Source organism: Miniopterus schreibersii (genome assembly GCF_964146895.1).
Source record: "Miniopterus schreibersii genome assembly, chromosome: 7".
Classification (NCBI taxonomy): Eukaryota; Metazoa; Chordata; class Mammalia; order Chiroptera; family Miniopteridae; genus Miniopterus; species Miniopterus schreibersii.
The window spans coordinates 52,533,109-52,556,018 of record NC_138108.1 but is presented as its reverse complement, the minus strand read 5'-3'; the positions used below and the strand labels follow the sequence as shown (position 1 = coordinate 52,556,018).

The 22,910-nt window shown below is 39.1% G+C and overlaps 1 protein-coding gene across 2 annotated transcripts in view; it reads right to left on the bottom strand.

Annotated features, from left to right (window-relative positions):
• Positions 1-22,910, bottom strand: part of CYTIP (cytohesin 1 interacting protein) — a 63,144-nt gene that overhangs the window by 24,391 nt on the left and 15,843 nt on the right. The window contains exon 1 of one of the 2 annotated variants that reach the window (XM_081141832.1): positions 1,434-1,779. The exons of the other annotated variant lie outside the window; for it this stretch is intronic. Coding sequence (XP_080997958.1) covers positions 1,434-1,607 — 174 coding nt within the window. The 5' untranslated portion in view covers positions 1,608-1,779. Of the gene's footprint in view, positions 1-1,433; positions 1,780-22,910 lie in introns of those variants that run through there. 2 annotated transcript variants of the gene reach the window in all.

Sequence of the window (22,910 nt, the reverse complement as noted above, 5' to 3'; positions counted from 1 at the left end):
TTAACTATTCCCTTGTTCTGGAATACCTGGTATCTGGAATATCTCTCCTTCAAGGTGTATTCAAAGACATGTACTTGGATTCAAGCATTTATGCTGCTTTACTTTGTATAACACCTGTTCATTCTGCCTGCTTAACTGTAAACCCAATGAGGGCAGGAAGCCTGTTCCTCTCATCTTGAACCTCCTATTCTGCTCTTTACCTGAAAACCGAATAAAGATTTTGGTACTTCCCATAGTTGCTTTATTTTCAGACAGGTAGTAAATTAATAGACATGTTCATCATTATGTTAAACGTAGTATCATAAAAGCACTTTTGGATCGAAAAGGTCGACAATCCAAACCATCGCCAATGATGCCCTTATCTTCACTGTGACAAATCCCGAGGAATCAGCCATGTACATCCCTGAGAAAAGATCATGCCTCCTGCTATGCTCTGACTCTCCAATCCCAAAATTAGGAGGCTTAAGTGGAGCACATGATGCACTTGCAACGTTTAAGGGCAAAATTTTATTAAAGCAATTCTAAGTATTTTCTGTACAAATGCTGTATCTAAATGCAAATATGTATTTGGGGCACTATAGCACATTATATAACTAGTGTTATGCTTTAAAATTTTTTTTAATTGGAAGTCAAAGAATTAAAAAAATATTCACAATAAATCCTGTTAAACATGGATTTTTTCCAAATGTGTTTCCCTCCCTAGGGAAGTACTTTGCAGTAAAAATAAAAGTAAAAGCATAATTATCGAGCATTTACTACATTTCAGTCTCTTTGCTAAGCACTGCATGTTTCTCACTTAAGCAGCATAGGAGCCCCACAGTGTGGTTCTATTATTATCTTCACTTTAGGAAAAATAAACCCGAATCTTAGAGAGGCCAATGACTTGCCCAAGATCCCACAACTACTGAGTGACTGAGCTGGTGTTCAATCTGCACCCACTCATCCAATATACATCTTCTTAAGAACATGAGGCATGTTCCCATGCCTCCAAGCTGAAGAGAATCTAGTGCAGAAAATCTGTCCTCAAAAAAAGTACTCTCGTATGGTTATGAGCTGAAATGACTATCTATGACTGGGAGTGAGGCTGGGAGGGAAAGAATCAATGAGGGAACACACCGGGGGGAAAGATCAAGAATTCTCAAGCTATTTAGTCATGTCCATAAATAGCATTCTCAAGTTGATGTGCTCAACGGTTTTTGTTTTATTTGAACACCTCTTCAAATGAGAAAAGCAATCTTCTTTAAAGTTTTGCCATGACCAAGTTTTGTTATGGTCTTAAGTTTCTAGACTAGTACTGTCTGAGTTCCTTACCTCACCCCCACGCACTCTTAGAAGCCTCTAAAATTACATTTTTAGTATGAAGTTCGACAGACCTATCACCCTACTTTCAAGAGAATATGAACACTCTAAAAGTTGCAAAATAGCAATCATACCTGCTTTCGTCCCCGAGGCAAAGTGGCCACAGTGTCAGCCAGCATTTGAATCCTTCTATTATCATCCATGGAAAAGTTGCCTGTGAGTGTGGAGTAAGAGCTGCATGCTGAACCAGCACAGCAGTCCACCAAGTTGCAGTTGCTGCTCTGCTGCATGAGCCTTTGTAAAGACATTGTGAATATAGATCACTCCAGCTGGCACATGGTTGAATGGCCTTGCAGGATGAGGGAAGCTAAAAGTATTGCCCTCTGACAAGTAATCAGAAGTAGCAAAGCAGAAAGAGCCCATGTGACGCCTGTGGTTTGAGGTACTTGCTTCAGAAACCCTATCTTGCAGTTCACTCCCACTTCTCAGTGGTTTTTTTCCTTTGAGCCCTTGAGAGAACCTAAAGTTACTTTTTACCACTAAAAAAGAATCAACTTATTTTTCCCCCTTCAAACAGCCAGAACTCTTATGCGTTCATGTTCTCTGACAAGTTGTGTTCAAAACACCATCTGCCTTTTTTTTTTTAAAGGAAGAAAGAAAAACTTCCCCAAGTTCTGCCATTTGTTTTCCATCCATTTTCCTATTTAATATGAGCAAGGCAACGTAAAAGCCAGGATGTGTGAACATTCAGTTCTGGTGAATATAAGCAAGAATTACAGGGTCCGGTCATAATGTTCTCTCACAAAGTCCTTGTAATGTACTTTCCCCAAAGCACACCGGAGCCCATTAATGTTCATCAGAAAGACATTATATGTGCCACTTGGACTGTAACCATGCAGCATTCTCCTGGTTGTCCTTTAACTACTTTGTCCTGGCTAAAATTATCCGTCATCTTTACAAGGAACAAGGGGAGGGGAAGGCCGGCACATTCGGAGCCCGGAGGTGGCATATTTGAGAGTGGGCTTTGCTGGCCCCGGGGAGGCGTGGGGCGGGCGGGAAGCTAACAGGCACCCGGGCGGCGCAGCCCGCGGCCAGCGGGCCCGGAACGTGCGTGCGGCCCGCGGGCAGCATCGGGACGCGCTCAGGATCACAGGTGCTTTTTTCAGCGGGGGTTGGGGACACGTAGACCTAAGAGAACTGGTTTCAGAGGAGGAGCCGGGGACATAAGTAGAAGGAAGAAGCAAAACAAAAATCAAAACGAGAAGTTTCACACAGTCTACAAAGGCAACTATGATTTTCAAAATCATTTTGAGGGTCGATGGTGGAATTTAAAGGAGTTAGAAAGTCTATGAACTACCATGAAAGTCAAGGTAAATGCGGCTCAAGCAGAAACGGCCAAATGTACAAACAGTAAAAGCTTCAGAGTCAACAGTGCTTTATGACTGACATATTCTTCAGTGGCCGAAGTCTCTGCCACCCAGTGTATGGTATTGTCATTATGGTATAACTAATACACTCTCTGAGCCTCAGTTTCCCCAATTCTAAAATAAAAATAGAGAAAACAGTCCACACATATCACTTGGTACAAAGTAAAGTATTACTACGGGGTTTTTGTTACAAGTAATAAGAATTCAAAAGGAAAAACTTTGAAGAAAATGACTTTAATTCTCTCTAAACTGCTCATCCATTACCAAGTGCAGCAAGGATGCCCTCACCGCCCCACACAGTAGTCTAGAGGCTGGAATGCCTGTGAAAACCTTAGCTGTCACCCACCAAGGTATGCTTGCAGAGCATTGTGAGAACCAACGCCTGAAGTTTCTGGGTTACCATTAGTCCAACTCAGCTACTCGTTAAGGTAGACATGGGGGTGAGTGGGTACTCAAAAAATAAGCCCTCTCTGTCCTTCTGATTTTAAGATAGCTAGCGTGTTTTCTGTTCATTGTATTTTGGCCATTTGCCTTTCCTTGCACAAGAAGACTTTGTTTGGCTTCCTGGATGATGCGGAGATGAGTTAAAGTCACATAGATAATGTTTGAATATCTTACGTTTGAATTTATATAAAGTACATTTAATGTGGTAAGGTTGCTCTCGTATGTGAGCCCACTAAAATGGCAACTGCTTTGTCCTATTTTCACTTTGAGTTGAGTGGCTGGTGGATGGGTGTCTCCACCTTCCTCAATCAGTGTGGATTACTGGGGTTCTCAGAGCATTTCCCTTAGAGGAGTAGTCTTTCAAAAAAGGTAAACTAAAACTCTACAATCAGGATTGGTTCAGAAAATTACCCAGCTCGGGAAAGGGAAATAAAAGAAACAAAGGTTGTGAAGTCCCTCTGTTAGAAATCCCAAAGTGGCTGCAAACCAAATATTAGCTTAGAGTTGTGACATGCATATTTAAAACAGCACACACACAAAGCTTTGAATCTAGCATTATGATAGTTAACAATAAATCACATCCATATGTTGTTAACGCAAGTACAAGGAAACAATTTTCTGAACTATTTTAAAGTTTAATGCAGTCAAATCATGAAGCTATGAGGAAATTATAATATCATCCAAGAGATTAAGCCACTGGCTTCATTTGGGGCCTTAAATAGATGATCTAGATTGACTTTTCATGAATCCACTTAGATAATTTCAAGCCTTCTTTAAATGTAAAAATAAATGTCTTGACACTTTCATTTTGTGCACTTGTCACACAGAATCATCACTAACAGTATTTTTAAAAACTTTACTTAAAAAAAAATATGTTTTTATTGATTTTTTTTTTTTTTTAGAGAGAGAGAGGAAGAGATAGAAGCATCAATAGTGAATCAGCATGTACCCTGACTGGGCATCTAACCGGCGACCTCTTAAGTGCATGGAACAACACTCAACCAACTGAGCCACACCAGCAGGGCTAAAAAACATTACTTTTTAATCTGTCAGGTTCAGGGAGAGTTCTCTGAGCTTGATGGGCATATGGAAGAGATGAATCTCTAAGAGGTTCCATTTTGACTGTGTAAAGTGATATGAGGGCCACTTGGAGAAGATCTGGATGAGGGAGGGAGGGAGGGAGGGAGGGAGGGAGGGAGGGAGGGAGGGAGGGAGGGAGGGAGGGAGGGAGGGAGGGAGGGAGAAGGAGGAAGGGAGGGAGGGTATCAAGCCAATCTCACTTAATGATTCTGTCACAAATGTCTTGATTTATATATCAAATTGGGTCCCCTAGTGTATTAAAAATAATGCCTCTCAGCCAAGTAGGAAATATCTCAGGAATACAAAAGTAGTTCAACATTAGAATGTAAAATATTAACACAAATTCCTAAATTTCTGGATGAAAGAAGAAATTCAATGCAGTAGAAAGCAAAACTATCAAGATTCATCTTTGCTTTGAAAAATCCTAAGTAAGCTAGGAACAGAAGAAAAAGTTTTTTAACATAATAAAAGGTATCTGCCAGAAACACCCACCAAATATTACCCTTAATTTTGAAATGCGTCTCTATTATAGTGAGAGGAAGGCAGTGATGGCAATAACCCTCACCACTTGTCACCGTTTTACTCCATATCACAGACAAGAGGTATAGAATTTGTAGAGAGAGAGAGAGAGAACTAAGAGGTTTGTTGGTGAAATGGTTGCATGACTAGGATATAATACAATCCAATGAAAACACACTTCGTAAGACAGGTTCGCCAAGTGCAGAATTCAAAGGATGCACATTAAAAGAAATTAATTTCTCCAACACAGCAATGGACGATAAGAACAAAACAATAGGGGAAAGGAACACTGTCAAAATAACCAAAAGTCATAAAACAGGAACAAACCTAGCAAGCATTTTTTTAAAATTATTTTTAATGTATTGATTTTAGAGAGAGAGGAAGAGGGAGAGAGATATTGATTCATTGTTCCACTTATTTATGCCTTCATTGGTTGATCCTGGTGTGTGCCCTGACCCAGAGTCAAACCTGCAACCTTGGTGTATCGGGAGGATGCTATGACCAAGCCAGGCCGAGCCCTAGCAAGCATTTTTAAGCTTTTATGAAGAACATTATAAAGCCCAGACTAAGGGAAAGAAACACCATGCTCCCATATGAGAAGAGCCCTTCTTGTAAAAGATGTCTATTATCCCCAAATTTTCTAAAATATTCAATGTACTGCAAATCAAAATATTCACAGGTTTTATTTGTTTGTTCAATAAAATTTTATATACATTCTTACGCTCACATGAAAAAGAAAGTGCACAAGACTAGCCAAGAAGAATTTGAAAATAATAATGGTAGGGTACAAAGGTGAGGATGGGCATTGAGAAAATTACTCTACTTGGGCATCAAAAAATATTACAAGAGTTAGAACTGTGTTGTCAAATAGAATAAGTCAACAGAAGGATATTGACAGCCCAGGCTGGGATGCTCAGCTGGCTGGAGCGTTGTCCCACACACCAAAAGGCGGCTGGTTGGGTTCCCCGTCAGGGCACATGCCTAGGCTGCAAGTTCAATCCCTGGTCCAGGTGTGTACAGGAGGCAACCAATGATGTTTCTCTCTCTCTCTTTCTCCCTTCCTCTCTCTCTAAAATCAATAAAGACATATTTTAAAAAAAGAATATTGAGAAATAGAATATTGCCAAATGAACAGAGAATCACAAAACATATCTATGCACATTCAGAAATTTACTATATCACCAAGTTATTTTAGTTCATTAGGAAAAGAATAGACCCTTTGATAAGTGGGGTTGGTACCTATTTGGAGAAAATTAAGTCATAGTCTTTTACTATAAAATAATAATAAATTCAAGATGGCTTAAGGAGTTAGACATCAAAATAATTCTAAATATATAAAATAACAGCAGAAAATATAGAATGTTTTAGCAAAGGGAATGGTTTTCCTAACAATGCATAAGTATACAGAGATGATTAGCAACATAAAGATTAAAAACTTCTGGTCAATAAAAGCTACATGTCCATAGGTTAAAGCTAAGTGACAGACAGCAAGAAATTATTTGTAACAGACAATTGATTAAAGGCCATAATATATAAAGAGTTCTTAAAATTATACTTTGCAAAAAAGCATTTTTTAAATGAGAAAAAGCTATGAAAATATATTTTTATAAATCATCAATACATTTATTAAAGAATGTTTCAACTTATTAGTAATGAGGAAAGTAAAATTTGAACCAACAGTTAGACAGTAATTTTTGTCCACCAAACAAAAAAAATAAATAAAAATTGGTGATTTCCAGTGTTGATGAAGTTACCAGTAAATGGGCTCTTAGCACTTTGTAGAAATATAAATCGATAACACTTCATTAGTAGGGTAATTTGATAGTATTGACATTTAAAACATGCATATCAGGAATTCTACTTTTAAGAATTTACCCTACAGAAGGACTCTTACATGTGCAGAAAACAGCATAGAATGTTTGTCACATTGTTTGTAATTATGAAAAAAATTGGAGTTTTAAATGTATATCAACTGAAAAGTAGTTGAAGCTTATAATAATTTAATTCAATGGAATACTCTGCCCCATTAGGAAATATAAAATAAACAGTTATATGCATTAAGATCTTTGAGACAAAGTAAAGAAAAAGAAAGAAGAACAGTGTGCATAATATGATCTCATTTATGCTTTCTTTTTTGGTAAATATTTTTATTAATTTTTCAGAGAGCAAGAGGAGGGGAGAGGGAGAGATAAACATCGATGTGAAAGAGAAACATAGATTGGCTGCCTCCTGCATGCCCCTTACTGGGGATCGAGCCCGAAACCTGGGCATGTGCCCTGACCACGCGGAAATCGAACTGACAACCTTTTGGTGCACAGGACAACACCCAACCAACTGAGACACACAGGCCAGGGCTATGCTTTCTTCTTAAAGAAAGATCACGTATGTATAGATACATTAACACTGACATAAAAAAGACTACACAGATCTACAGCAACCTGTTAATAGTGGTTACTTCTGGAGATGGAGTTGTGGAAGAAAGGGGAGGAGTGTGAAGGAAGACTTTCAAAGATTAGTTCATATATAGTTTGAACCTTTTATAATAAGTATACATTCATATATTATTTGATCAACTTAAAAATACCAATAATTCGCAAAGAATTTTTAAAAGTCAAACACATTTTGTTGATAATACTATCTTAAGCCCTTTTAGGTCCTCGTGCTTCTGTTTGTGCTGACTGATGGGAATTATTTGTCTATCCACTGGATGTTTGGGGTTTGTTTATAGCCAAAGATTTTTCTTAATAGGATAATTTTTCATCCTTTTAGGTAATTCTTTCATATTTCCTTACTATTTTCTTCCGAGTAAAATTCTTCCTCAAAAAGAACTGCTGATGTCTCCACAAAATAGTATAGTAAAGGACAGTAACATAATTATGGGCCACTAATTTTTACGGAGGTAAAGGGCATTGGCTTGTCCTATTGAAATCCACTTGCTAATAGGGCAGTTCTCAACGGCCTAATTCTTTCTCATTAGTCATTTATTACCCCACCTTCCCCCACCACACACACAGTTCCATTTCAAAATTCAAGTCTTTTATCAAACTTTAAGATAAACAAGTGACAATGCTCTTTCCACTTCCCTTAGCTAACACTCTGCGTCACCCTCAGTGATCAGCTTTTACTTAGCTTGCCCAATGGGTCTGGGCAGTGCCACCCCACAGAATTAGGAAGGGCTTCAGGGCTTTAGAAAGTAACTTCTTAGGAAGTAAGAAACCTGTTTGGGACTTGAATTTCGTGTAAGTACTTGGAACAACAAAACACCCACGTGAGACCTAGGTGATTTCTCCCTGGCCTTTGAATAAAATCCAAACTCCTTGCTTAGCCTGTTGTTTGAGGTCCTGAATGTTCTAGGAGATCCTATGACCTCATATCATACCACATCCTGGTCAAGCTGACCTTCCTCATACCCCTAAGAAATTTACAATCTAGATAAAGTGATATGATCTGTATACAGTTAACCTTAATAGAAGGAATAGTGCCAATTATTGGTTTCTAGCTGTTAAGTCTTAAATTGTATTTCCCCCAAAATATGTTGAAGTCCTAATCCTTGGTACCTATGAGTCTGACCTTCCTTAGAAATGGGGTCTTTGGAGGTGTAATCAAGTTGAGGCCTTAGGGTGAACCCTAATCCAATATTATGGCTGGTGTCCTTATAGAAGAAAGTGTTATGTTGAAGACAGATACACAGGGACAACACAATGTGATGATAGAGGTGGATTTCAGATTGTAAGCTTTGCAGATGCAAACCAAGAAACACCAAGGATCAGTGGTCACCACTGGAATCTGGGAGAAGCAAGAAAGGATTCTACCCAGCATCTCAGAAGGAGCGTGGCCCTGCTGACACCTTGATGTCCGACTTCTAACCTCTAGAACTCTGAGGGGAAAAATACTGTTGTTTTAAGACACTAGATGTGTGGTAATTTGTCACAGAAGCTCCAGGAAACTCATACAACATCCAGTCCTCCTTACATTTAGCGACCTTATGACAAAAATAAAAGTGGAAAGTGCTGTCAATCTTAAGAATAGGTGATTATTCAGCACCTCTTCGGTCTGGATATTAATTCAAAACACAGAGGAAGGTCTGAAATAACAAGTATTGAAATTTTATGTACAAATATATGAGAAAGAATTGTGCTGAATTCAGAATCAGTGATACTTTCTTTTTAGCCCAGCACTATGAACATTGTGTTTTACTAATAAACTACTGATGGGTGAGGAGGTGGTGGAGCAAAAAGGTCATAAAATGAATGATTTAACCTAAGATGGTTTGACAGCTGGCCTAGTTCCCAAAACAGACACCTGGGGAAATTGCCATGTGAGTTTCCAGAGGCAGCTCACTAAGACTGCTCCCTCCTCACCAATGGAAAAGTACAGAAGCTACTACCTCCTTGGGCAAGGACTTGACCGTGTGGTCCTGCCAGTGTCAGTCAGAGAACAGTCCATTTTTCTTATCAGGCAAAAATTCTACTTAGGAGTACTGATCTCCAGTGTTGAGCAAACCTAGCAATTACAGTATGTATGCCCATCTACACTTCTGATTGTAAAGAGGTGTTGAAATAAAACCAGCCAAAGGAACAGAGGATTGAGTAAAAGACAGGAGCGATGACCTAGGCCCAGGTCTTGTTTCCTTCCCTAACTCTACCACCTACCAGGCACTGACTTTGGCAAAGTCAGTGCCAATTTGCGGTACATTTCTCCATATACTCAATACAGGGAGAAACGCCACACCATTGTGAGCATCAAAATAAATGACATATGAAATGAAAAAAATTAAGAACGTAAAGTCTTATAAAAATATAAGGTTTTTGTTTTGTTTTGTTTTTTAAATATATTTTTATTGATTTCAGAGAGAGGATGGGAGCAGGAGAGAGAAATAGAAACATCAATGATGAGAGGGTCATTGATTGGCTGCCTCTTGCATGTGCCCTGACCGGGAATCGAACCATGATCTCATGGTTGATGCTCAACCACTGAGCCACTCGAGCTGAGCAAAATGCAATGGTTTTAAAAGATACCTGTAGGGTGCTATAATTTCACATACAACCTAAACTCCTCTGGTACCACATTTCTAAAGACCATTATTATCCAGTTCCATTATACACACCAAAAGGGTAATGCCATAGTGTTCCAAATCCAGAGAATGCCATAATTTCAGCTACAGAATAAATTTCAGACTCCTTCACATGGCTTGTAGCACCTTCCTTGACCCCTGTCCAGCCTCCTTTTATAGCTGCTTATCCCTGGGTGTGCACCCTTAGTATTAGGGAAGGAAACAATACTGCTTGTGAAAGGAGTAAGGCAAACTGGTTCAGCTTGAACTCTTAGGCCCTTGATCAAGTAAAAGAACTAATCTGTGCTTCATTGTCTTCAGTTATAAAATAGGTCCAATCATACTACATATCACCAAGTAAAACATAACAGTACTCAGCACATAGTAATTGCTCAGTAAATGTTTCCTGAATACACATGATCCTTCCAACCTCTTACCTTTGTCCACAACACATTGCTCACCTGGATTTACCTACTTCACCTCTACCTGTAGAAATCCTACCCACTCTCCCAGCCCCAACTTAAATGCCACATCAGTAATGAAGCCTTGCCTGATACTTCCAAGCAGATATGAGCATCACCTCCCTAGAGCTTTCAAAGCACTCTTGGGGCTCTGTATTATGGTGAATCATATTTTTCCTTGTTCAAATTATGTGTACCTGTCTTTTCCTCCTTAATAAATTGTGAGCTCACCTCCCCCCTCCCACCCCAAGACATACTTCTTTTGTCATTCGTCTTTGTATCCCTCTAGCACTTAGACGGGTGACTTTCTCACAAAAGCTGTTGGGTAAGCCTTTGATGAATATGTTCATAACCTGCCCAAAGCTCTGGCAGTGATTTATTCTCCCAGTGGTTCTTTACTTTGGGCAATGTAGGTGTTTGATGAATAATAGTGTGCTTTAAATATGTAAATGTAATTTATGTTTACTGGGTTGTTTGGCTTAATTGTAATGAGTATGAAATAATTTGTAGTTTGAAAGGAAAACCTAATACAGTAATAATAAACATTTTATACTTCAGTTATTTGATGATAAGTTGCCATCAATTGCAATATGCACCATTAATTTACTAACTACTACTTTTCAAGAAAAACTTCCACATTAAATATATCCAAAGATCGTAGGAAGCATCCTAGCTTCAGAAATATAAAGTGTGAAGAAGACATGCATCCGAATTGAAGAAATGCAGTTAGGTCTCTGTCTCCCAAAAAAAGCCCCCTCCATGCCCCAAGAAGTACACACATTAAACTAGACTCACTCAGCCAGTCCTGTCAGGCAGAACTCAGCCTCCCATCTCATTGTCTCAGACTTCTCCTTTTCTATTTGATTGGTCCTCACATTTTGTTACTTCTGCTTCTAGATCATTCAACATCTGTCTCTTCTTTTCCATGTCCACCTGCATCTTCCAAGCCCCAGGTATGGCCCACAACACAACACAAAAGCATGCAACCGGTCTCCCGATATACAGACACCCCAACTTAACCCTTCCTATCTAATCATGTCCTATGCCAGGTTTATTGAATTAAATTTAAACTTCTCAGTTTTGCATTCAAGTTCACCCATAATCTTATTCATATCTAACTTTCCAGTCTTAACTTTTAATTTAATAAATTGATTTAGAGGCTTCAAGATGCAACATTCTTCCTCCTGAGAATATACCTATCATTGTTATACCTCTGCATCTTTGTTTAAACTGTTCCCTCTTCCTAAAACCCAGTTTCTATTCATTGAAACTCTCTCCATTGTTAAGAGCTGAGCTCAAATGCCACCTGCTGTGTGAGGCATTCCCTGATGACAGCAGCCAGAATGTCTCATTGTCACTACTGAACTCCTGTACAGTTTAGTATCTGCCCCACTCACACAGCCCTTGATACACTACCATATATCCTAGTGATTTTTTTGTATGGCCATTCTCCTATTAGGCTGGGAGGCCCATTTTATATATATGGGGTTAAACCCTCATAGGCTTAAACAACATCTTGGTTTAGTAAAAAATATATGTCAAATAAATTAATATGATTTTGGGAGCAGATATTTCAGTTGACTGGATGTCACATAGAAGTTACTGAGTAACACGGGGGGAGTCAAGACAGATAAAAATTACTGACATTAAGGATTTTATTCCAAACTCTTTCCCATGTGCATTCGGTGGGACACTCAGAAGTGGAGTTCATGAACACACGGAGCATCTTTAGGGATGTGTTCAAAGTTAAACAGCCATGTCCCTAACCAACTTGTTTTGTTTAGACCAAGTAGAACAAATGGAAAATGGAAATGATGAAACATTAAATATTCTCGTGGATGGAGAGGAGGAGCACTAAAGTGTATGCAATCACCAAAATACTGGTGTTTTACGTTAGCAGTGCCAGAGAGAGGTATCATCACCATTCTACAGAGAGAGACGGGAAAAGCGGCATTTTACAGGGAGAGAGCAGGAAGCCTTGCGTGCCTTTCCCGCTGGGGGCACGACTTGAGCAGACCAGCTCTTTCCCAGGGAGAATCTCGGGCCGCCCCGCGTTGTCCTTGACGAGAATAAAAGTGAAGCCTGTGCCAGAGATGCATCTGGAGCGCGGCAGTCACCACCGGCTGGCTCCGATGACAATTCTCACTACCGACTCAAAGAAGCCCACTGATCAGGACACTAAGCGACAAAAGGAAAGCGTGACAACCGCAACCCAGAGCAAGTGTGGCGTGCAGACCAAAGACAGGAAAATGTACCAGTCCCTGGCTTCCAGCCGCAGGCTAAGAAACTGAATGAAGGGAAAACGCCAGCTTGTATCGATCTGTTGCTTTCATCTATGATATGATATTCCACTCCATAATCAGGACAACATTCACTCCCTGGGAAGCAGATTGTTAATATTCCCCAGTCTTTCTCCGGCTGCTGTATTTCATCTTTCTGAATAATAGCTACCATAAGGGCAAAGTGTGTTTGTCACATATTTTGTCTCACTCACACCCCTGGCAAAACATTCTGTACATATCACACACCACCAACACATAACCAAATAGGGAACTTTTCTTTCCCTCTTCACTCCAGAAAACAGGGGTTGCAATGTGTGTGCTTTTTCACCAGACTATGGACTCCCAACTCTCCTTGGTTTAGAGAGTCCGTTTACTAGCTGGCTTTTAGAGTAGATCGTTAAAAATAAATGTTTTAAAACAGTCTTTCTAAAATGCAGGGATGATATGAGCAATGTGTTCACTACAATTAACTTCGATTTGTATTCCAATTACTACAAACTGATGACTTCATTATATTCATGCTTCTGAATCTTTCAAACAGTAAAAATTCCTTTAAATAGCAAACAGTTCACAAGTGTGTACCGTTACAGACTCATCCCTCTCCACTGTATCCCTTGCTTGCTGTTTGCTATCCTTTGCTTAATGGTTTAGCTTTTGGAATATGGTTCATTGTCTCCAGCAACTGGAAACCAAAACCACTTAAATCCGTGAACCCCCCAGGAAAAGCAGTGCATTTATATGGAATGCTAGCAATGTTTAGGGACACACTAGGAGGTAAAGTAGCCTTTGTCATTTTCAAGTGAACCACCTTGGCTTTGTGTAAATTTCCCTTTTCCTCCACTTTTGAAATGTGATTTCCCTGAGGGCAGGAATCATGTCCTGGAACCTTTGGACTGCATGAGACTTGGAAGACCATCTAGTCCTTGCTCAACAAACCCCGAGGCCCTCTGTGTCGTTCTCCAAGTGAGTAGTAGTTAATTATTTACTTGATCCCATGGGTTCCTGAATGATTTGGTGCAGAGAGGAATGAAATTCTGTGTTATTTTGCTTTCAAGTACTGCTAGTCTGTTCATTTTATGTAGTTTTGTGTTTTTCTTTTTCTTCATCTTTCGTCACCTTTTTGTGAAGGCTCTAACGAGGTTTATAAAGAAATACAAAAAATTGGCATGCAAACCAGGTTTTAAAAAAAAAAGTAGGGCAGGCCGAGAGGAAACCAGTGGACTCCCTAGAAGAAATTGTACTTGGCTCTGATTTTCCTATTTACACTCTTGTTTTTCTTTTAGATGGCTGGTATTTGAACACTGCTAAGAATAAGCTAGTACAATGGGCTTTGCAAAGAGAAGGAAAAGAAGATAAGAATTGAACCCAAATGTCAACATCATAGGTTAAATAAAATTTCCCCCAATTCTGAATGTTTTATCCCTAGCTTTAAAAACACTCAATTTGTTTCTTACCAAGGTGAACTCCACACTCTGCACATTTCTTCTCAATTTGTATTGCTGGTAGATGAAAAGCCATCATAAAGCTTGAGCTGCGGGGTGGGGGGGGAGCCTTAATAATCACCCAATATAACTCCTTCATTTTACTGATATGAACAATTTGACACAAAGAAGTGAAGCAACTTGCCTGGGGACACATGGTCATTAGGAGCAGCAGTAAAATGTGTCACAGGCTTTCTATTTCCCAGACCAACGATCTTCCCACCAAACCACACCACCTTTCCCTGGGAGGTCGCCATTAGAAACCACTTTGCCTTTTTTTCTTCTCTCCTCATAAATCAGCCTTCAAAATTTTCCATCATTTTTATGGTCTTTCAACTAATATCTAAAATGTCAGCATGGCATAAGACTATAGGCAACTTTTCGACGAAACTTAAGATAATCAGTTCATTTGTTCATAATGGTATCAAAGGTTTCTACTTAGTAAAAATAATTCTTTTTTTTAGTTTTTTATTTTTATTGATCTTAGAGGGAGATGAAGAAAGAGAGAGGGAGAGACAGAGAGAGAGAGACATTGATTTGTTGTTCCACTTACTGATGCATTCGTTGGTTGCTTTTTGTATGTGGTGGGACAAGGATTGAACATGCAACCTTGGCATATCGGGACAGTGCTCTAACCAACTGCGCTACCCGGCCAGGGCCTAAAAATAACTCTTTGCTGCTATTTCCTGATTTAAAACCAAATTCTCATACATATTCCTGGTTTTGCTCTTTTCCTACTCCCTTTCATTGCTACAGATCACATTGCTAAGATTTCTGAAGCCTGACATAAGAATCGTTTCGTACTCAATCCTGCTGCCTACTGCTTGTCATCCGTCCATCAATTCAAAAATGAATATGTAGGAACGTATTTCAGTCTTGGCAGGACAAATTTTTTAAAGACTCTGACTGATTTACAACATTTTACCAAATTGCTAGAAATATACTCTGACAAGAAAAAAATCCTCAATACTAAAACATAATTATAGGAAAGCAAAAAAAAAAAAAAAAGAAAGGAAAAAAAAAGTTTCATTCTTTAGGTATCCGGAAAAGTCCGAGATGAAACAACACTAAATGAAATACTGATTTTCTTTTTGTCTGTTCTAAACATGAGATACTTTTTTGTGCTTGATATTTGAGGTAGATAGAATATAGAGTCAATCACTGTAACCGGAATTTCATTGGAAAATAAAATCAGTATAGTAAAGCAATAAAAACCCATTGTACTAAATGTGCACACTGAATTAGCACGCCCTTTTTTCATGAGAAGGAAAAACGTTGTGCATATGGAAGGGACCTCACACTCTAATATTCTTTCTCCTGAGCTCTTGCTGTCTCAGGTGGAAGGCTAGGGAAAAGCAAAGTTAATTTAACATACAAATAGTACAGTTTAAAAACAACATGTGGACATTGCCACAGTTTTGTTGTTCAATATTGGTCTCCACTACAATAGGGATTTGGAGGAGTCATTACATAAATGTCCTTAGAAAATTGTGTGTCTTTTTTCATCTCAAAGGATAAAATGGAAAGAAAGGAGAGGAAAGAGGAGCATCAGAGGAGAGGCTTGGCTGGTGTTGTTCAGTGGTTGAGCGTCAACCCATGAGCTGACTTCCCGGGTTCCTTTCCCTGTCAGTGCACATACCCCCAGTAGGGGGCGTGCTGGAGGCAGCCAATCCATGTCTCTCATGACGTTTCTATTCCTTTCCCTTCCTCTCTCTAAAATCAGTAAAAACATAATTTTTGTTTAAAAAAAAAAGGGGGGGGGGCAGAAATAAGAGGGGAAAAGGAGAAGAAAAGCAGCAGGAGGAGAAGGTTGGAGGCTCTTCCTGCGTTATGTGAAGACTGTCAGAGGGAGAAAGATGAATCTAATTTGATTCTAAATTTTTTTTAATTAAATTTATTGAGTCAAATTTTAATAACTTTATCATTCATGTCTTTCTGCCAACTGTCCCTTCAAATTGCCTTTATAACCACAACAAAGTTTATCTGGAATTACAAAATTTTAAAAATATGATTAGAGTTTAAAACATGCTTGGGACAATCCCCTTCTTCTGCTTCATTTTATAGACAAGAAAATTTGATAGAATCAGGGTATTTGATTTTCCCAGGGACACATAGAAAATTATTTGAAATAAATTAGAAAGGAAAAAATTATTTTAAAACAAAATTACTCTGAGCAATTTTGGGGGAATAGTCATTTAGATCAGTTTACTAATAATTCATAACTGAATATTTAGAAAAGATATATTGTCTATCCTCAAGTGTTCGATCCCTTGTATATAAAAACACTCAAATTTAAGGGCGAAGAATGTCCTTTTACTAAAAATTGTCACAGGAGTATCTCTTCCCCAGGTCCCTGAGTTTCTTAACTAGAAGTAGAGCTGAATTAGTCTGTGAAAAGCAAACTTCCCCACCGAGTTTATTTTATGTAGGGAAAACTTAAATATGAGAAATAAATTTAGAACAAAGAAAGTCCCAATTTTTTCCTTTCATAGGTTGTGGGTATCTGGAAGAAGACTGAGAGAAGAAATCGGGAGGAAGCTAAGACCTGAATGACGATGCGGCAGAGCCTGAGGACTAATCTGATACGAATTTTGATTATCTAAAAGAAGATGCGACTGACATGAGATGTCCAGACAGGAACAACCTGGGTATTCTTCTTCAAGTGAGTACTTGAGGTGGCACTATCCAGAAAGGAAACACCATTTAACATTAGTGTGTATTGCCAAGAGAATTTGGGGAGTGTCTTTTTCTGAAGTTTTACAAAGTTAGGCAAGACATCAGGGGAAGAGGGTTGGATGAAATCCAGTGACTGCGTATAAGAACTGAGCGTATAAGAACTTAGTATCATCAAGCAGCCCTCTAGCCCTAACATGTTAAACAGAGGACCAAGAATGTAGAAAAAATAAATATATCCTATTCTCTTAAAAAGAAAAAGGAGGTACAAAGGAAATTGCCTTAATCTGTCTCCAGGCATTTGCAGAAGAGAACACATTGTTTGTATCTACAGGGACTGGAAGATACTATAAAAAATTATCAGTTTGTGGGGTCACAGTTCCTGCCAGAGTAACCTAATTGTCTTTGACTCACTTTTAATCTGAGTGGATGTGGTGAAAACGGCTGATGTTGCTTAACAGCATTTTAGAGCTGGTGTTAAATATAGAAAATTCACAAAAAAGATTCTTATCTATAGAGGAGTGGAAAACATTGTTACACATGATGAAAAGATCAGAGAGAGAGGGGAAGGTGGGAAACCGTTCCGTCCTGCCACATATTTCATCTGTGAACAAAGCTCCCACTGTCTTCAAAGGAAGATCTGTACCCAAAAGAAATAGTTAAGTGTGTGTGGGGGACTGAAAAGCAGGTCCATTATGAATAAAATTACCAAAAAAAAAGTATATATTACCTGAAGGTAGCGATGGAAACATGACACACTATTCGAAACTGAAAACAGGAAAACTAAATATTGTTACAAGGAGCAAAGAGAATCAGTTGTGAACACTACAACTTTTAATACAAGAGAACAGTTTAGAACAAGTCACAAGAAAAAAAATTTAATATAACAATTTTATGGCTTTAATACCTAATTTTCTATGACCCTAATTCTCAGACTAGCCTAGACATTAGTTGGAACTTGTTAGTGCAGATGAAGATGGAAAGACACACTGATGGTCTCACTTCTCATAAATGTACCACATGATAGAGCTTACCTCTAAAAAAAGATGAGGAAAATAAAGGCATAAAGTATATAAATCAAAATATGTAAAGACTTCTCACATCAGCACATTGGGTAAACAACCATTGGCTTTACTATATATACATCATTTGTGCCTGCAAGAGTGGTTGGAGTTGAGAAACTAACACACAGAGCAATCACTATACATCCACTTTTTGAGGAAACAGTCCTAATGTCCTTCAACAATTATATCTCTTAAACATCCTTTAATAAATCACATTTAAAATTTTTGACTTAGAAAATATAATCAGAGTAATTAGACATCAAATCAACAAGACATTTTCACCACACTAGCTTTACACACTTGATATACAGAAAAACATTTCATGCTCTGAGTTAAATTTAACTTTTTCCCAGAAAGAATCTGTGAAAATCAAATTCAAAGCAAAACTTTTATCAAAGACCTACTGTATATCTGGCTCTGGGCTAAGGGAAAGTGGCTCTGGGCTGAAGTTATTAAAACCTTGTCTCTGTCCTGCATGAGTCTAGGAAGAGATGAGCCTGCCCACGTCCACAAAGAACAAGACAGAAATGGTACAAAGCACTTCAAGAAGACAGACACAGAGACTGATTTCTTCTTGTGATGGTGGAAGTAGTTGCCTTTGAAGGATGAAGACAAGTTTAGAGAATCAGTATAATTTCAACAGTTAGATATGGCAGCCAGTGATGAATTAATATTTCACATGTGAATGAGAGTATAAGGAGAGTCAAGAGGAGAAAACACAGAGAAAACCGATCAGAGATTGATAAAAATGCTGGTATTTCAGGAGGGTGGGCTGCTTAGTAAAAGATAACTACCAAGCACTTTATTGTGGGGCTGGATGGGAAAAGACCCCTATCTTCTAAATAATTTGGACTTAATTCAATAATCAAAGTTACCGAGTATATGGCGACGGAAAGAGATTTGACTTTGGGTGGTGGGCATGCAATGCAATATACAGATGATGTATCATAGAAATGAACACTTGAAACCTATATGATCTTATTAACTAATGTCACCCCAATAAATTTAATAAAAAATTAAATTAAATTTAAAAAATAATCAAAGGACAATCTCTAATTTTTTGAGCAAAGATATAAGTTAACTAAATGAAAAATTTAGGAAAATTGACTTGGCAGTGGATTATAAGATAATTGTAAAGGAGAGAGCTAAAGTCCAGTTCTACTAATGCCATAACCTTAGAAATAAGCGCTAAAGGCTTAAACTAAAACAATGTCGGTGAGGAGGGAAAAGGAAAAGAGTAGAAACCAGAAACACTGGTGATGGATAAACAATTGGACTTTGTAACTCCTAGGTGTAAGGAGAAATGGGAAAGGGGATGGATGATTCTGCGCCATCCTGGGCAACAGGAAGGATAATGCTATGAAACAAGCAGCCATTTCACTGCCACGACTGCAGTCAAGCTCCAGCAAACAGTGCTCAACCTTTGCAGTCCAAAAATTAAATCACAATGGAAAGTCTTATATTTGCTTTATCCCACACTACAGAAGCCATTTGTAATGGCAGGGCAACAAATACCAAGATTCTGTAGCTTTCCAAAAACAACAATTCTGAAAGTCATACTAAGTGTCCATCTTCAACTCGACTAAATAATTAAGTGTCTGACCACCCCTTCAGACAAATGTCCAGTCAGAGAATCTGACCTCAGCACCAAAGGCTGTCATGAAATTCATGTTTCAGCTGCTTCCTCTTCCTACAGCAAGCAACCCTTATGAAGTCATACTCTACCAGTGACTCTTATCAGAAGGGGAGGAATGTGGACAGTGAAGGGTAGGCAGCTGAAGTTTGACCTTTAATAACCTAGTCAAAAGCAAGGATTTAAAGTAGTTTAAGTGTTAAAAAATAATAAACTAAATTAAGAGAAGAATTGGGTCAAGCAACACTATAAATACCCATTTGGGTGGAGATGTCAGTGTAGGCAATGTGACAGAAAGCTCCTACAAGTAGCTGGGAATATTTAGCCAAAGATATTGACCTTGTTTCTTTGATATAAGTTTTCCAAACACACTTAAATATGAGCACACAAGCTCTCTTTAAATTGTATCTTTGGATCTAAGGCCTGTAAACACATCCTCACTGAATCTTAATGATTGTTTGCTCTAACTCTATGGAGGCCAAAATGGGAAGAAAAGCTGACCTTGAATGCTCCAATTAATACCCCTGTGAAGGAAGACCAAGAGTATGTGCACTGTAGATGTACCTGTGAACGCTGCAGGGGGTGGGGGTGGGGTGTGGTGGGGATTATTCCCGGGCCAGTTGGTCTGACCCGGGGCTATCAGGCCTAAGTGATGCAGTGCCACATGCGAACAAGAGTTTTAATCAATGCGTGCTGAGCAGAGGAGCATGAGAACTGACTGCAGAAACCAAGTGAGAGAGTGTGAAGGTCAATACAGAGGAGAAGGGAGAGAAACCCAAAAAAGACAACACATAACAAGAATGTGTTCTGAAACACATTCTGTGAATGGGGCCTTCCATGCTGTCCCCACCTTTCTCTTACACATAGCTTACTTTGCTTTGCTTGGTTAGGAGACGAGTTCTTCAATACCAAACCTCAGCTGGGGCTGCAGACCTGGTCTCAGTACCAGAGGACCAGCATAGATACTATCGGTTGTGCAGGCCTTGCTCTTATAGGCACCTATACTATCTATTCCCATAAAATCTAAGAGCAAAGAAGGTTCAGCCTTCACACTTCGGCCTCATCTTTTCTACCCAGAGTTTCATCTTCATACTAATTTAGCCACTGCCAAACATTCAATGCAGGTGTCTGAGCAATTCAGGTGAGCTTCACTAGAAAGGGTAAGGGCAGATGCGGTAACTGTGGTTCCTAGAAGATGCAGTCTCAGTGCACCTGCTCACATGAAACTCAGCATTGTACTAGCCCATTTCCCTTTCACAATCAAAATGGCACTTCTCAGAACCCTCTGGATAAAGAAGAAAGCTCAAGGCATCTGCTATTTACCCCAGGGGAACGATTTTAGAAACACTTTTTCTAACCACTCCTGGCAATTGTCCCTAGTGAGATTTTATACCCTGGATCTTGCTTCTGAGACAATGGGCAAGCCCTAGTTGGTTTGGCTCAGTGGCTGGAGTGTTGGCCCATGGACTGAAGGGTCCTGGGTTTGATTCTGGCCAAGGGCACCTACTCGGTTGCAGGCTCGATCCCCAGCCCTGGTCAGGCTCATGTGGGAGGCAACCAATTGATGTGTCTCTCTCACATTGATGTTTCTCTCCCTCTCCCTTCCACTCTCTCTGAAAAGCAATGGGGAAAACATATCCTCAGGTGAGGATTAATAAAAAAAAAGAAAAGAAAAGAAAAAAAATGGGCAGCACCTTCCCAAGCATGAGCCACCACCTTCCCTCTCTTGTTAGCCTAACTCAGAAGAAAGAGCTGTCTCCTCCTAACCCTGATTCAACAATTTAATTTCCTGAACACTAATTGAGCATCTACTGCATACAAAGCTACGGCATAAAGGTCTAGACATTAGAGGAATGAGCCTAAGAAGTAAAGATACTTATGGCAAATAGTATTTCCCAAAGATGACCTTATCAATGCAGCCCAACCCACATGCTCTTCTTACCATGTGATTTTCAAGAGTCAGGATATACCTTCTCCCCCTTGAGTCTCAGTAAGCTTGTGACCACTTCAGGAATATGACTCTGTGACAACCAAGGGTAAATTAGACAAGGCAGTAGAGCTACTGCCCAGTTCTATTGGGATGCTTGGAGCCCAGCCACCACGCTCCGAGGAAGCCAAGCAGCTATATGGAAAGACCATGCATAGCTGTTCTAGTTGCTCTCTCCCTCAAGGCCCCAGCTGAGAGCAGCATCAGGCACCGCACTGTGAGCGACTGAGCCTTCAGATGACTCCAGCCCCAGCTTCTGAGCCACCAACTGATGCTGAGTAAAACAAAAATGAGATGTTCCCACCGAGCCCTGCCCAAATTGCAAATCTTTGAACAAAATAAATGTTCTCATTAGTTTAAACCACTAAGTCTTGGGCTCATTTGTTACTTAATAATAGCCAGCTAGAACACTATACATCACATGACCTCAGATAGCTTACAGTCAATTCAGGGAAATAAGCACATTCATGAATGACTATAATATGTAAAGGTATAACACAAGTACTTTAAGAGAACAACACACTAAAATAAATATGCATTCATGTGTGTATATATCCTGGTTTATGTATAGACTATTTCTAAATATATTAAAGATCAGTAATAGTTACACCTCTGTGGAGTAGTCTCTGGGTGTAAGGGAAGGAAGACTTCTTTCGGTCTATCTCTTTGTATGTTTTAACCCTTACCTTATGCATGTACTTCTGTAACTTCAAAATCTGTTTAAATTTCTCAAATAATTGTACATTAAGAGGTAAAAAAGTGCTGTGGGTACCACATGGGGACTATACTTCAGGTGTCCCATGAGGACAGTATGCAACTAAGCTATTGGGAATAGCTGGATTTTCTCTCTCCCTGCCTGTTTACACATCTATATAAAAATTAGTACAAACCTCACAGGGTTTTTGGGGAAAATTAAAGTGCTTTAGAAGTACCTGACAAATACTAAGCACTCAATAAATGTTAATAAAAATATCTAAGAAATCCCAAGCTGCTGAGCACGGACATGGCATGTGGACCCAAGGACCCAAGTGACAGAAGCGGACTATTGCTTTAGGAAGGGAAACATTTTCTCTCCTCCCTAGATTAAAGGATTAAAAAGAACCAGCATTTTTAGGTGATGTTGCAAGACAGGGTATATGACATCTTTGAAAACATTGTGAGAACTTCTGCAAATACCACTCTGACTTATAGTTTCCAAAATGTTACAAGACCACTAAATTAAACCTTCGCACCTACTTCCCCATTCTGCTTCCCCTTCATGGTTTTCATTGGGTGTGACAGTTGTCTGCGTATTACAGATGACTGGCCCCCTATGGAGGGGGCCAAAGAGATTAGTGTTTACTTTTGCACCTAACCTTTAGCTGAATTTTGAGAAACTGAGCATATCTCAGTTATGTCAAAGGAAAACCAATCTTTTTATTTGTTCTCATATGTAGTTTTCCCATTCAAGTTATATAGAATGAGGTACTTCATTCAAAAGATGGGGTGGGGTTAAGTTGTCTTCCCC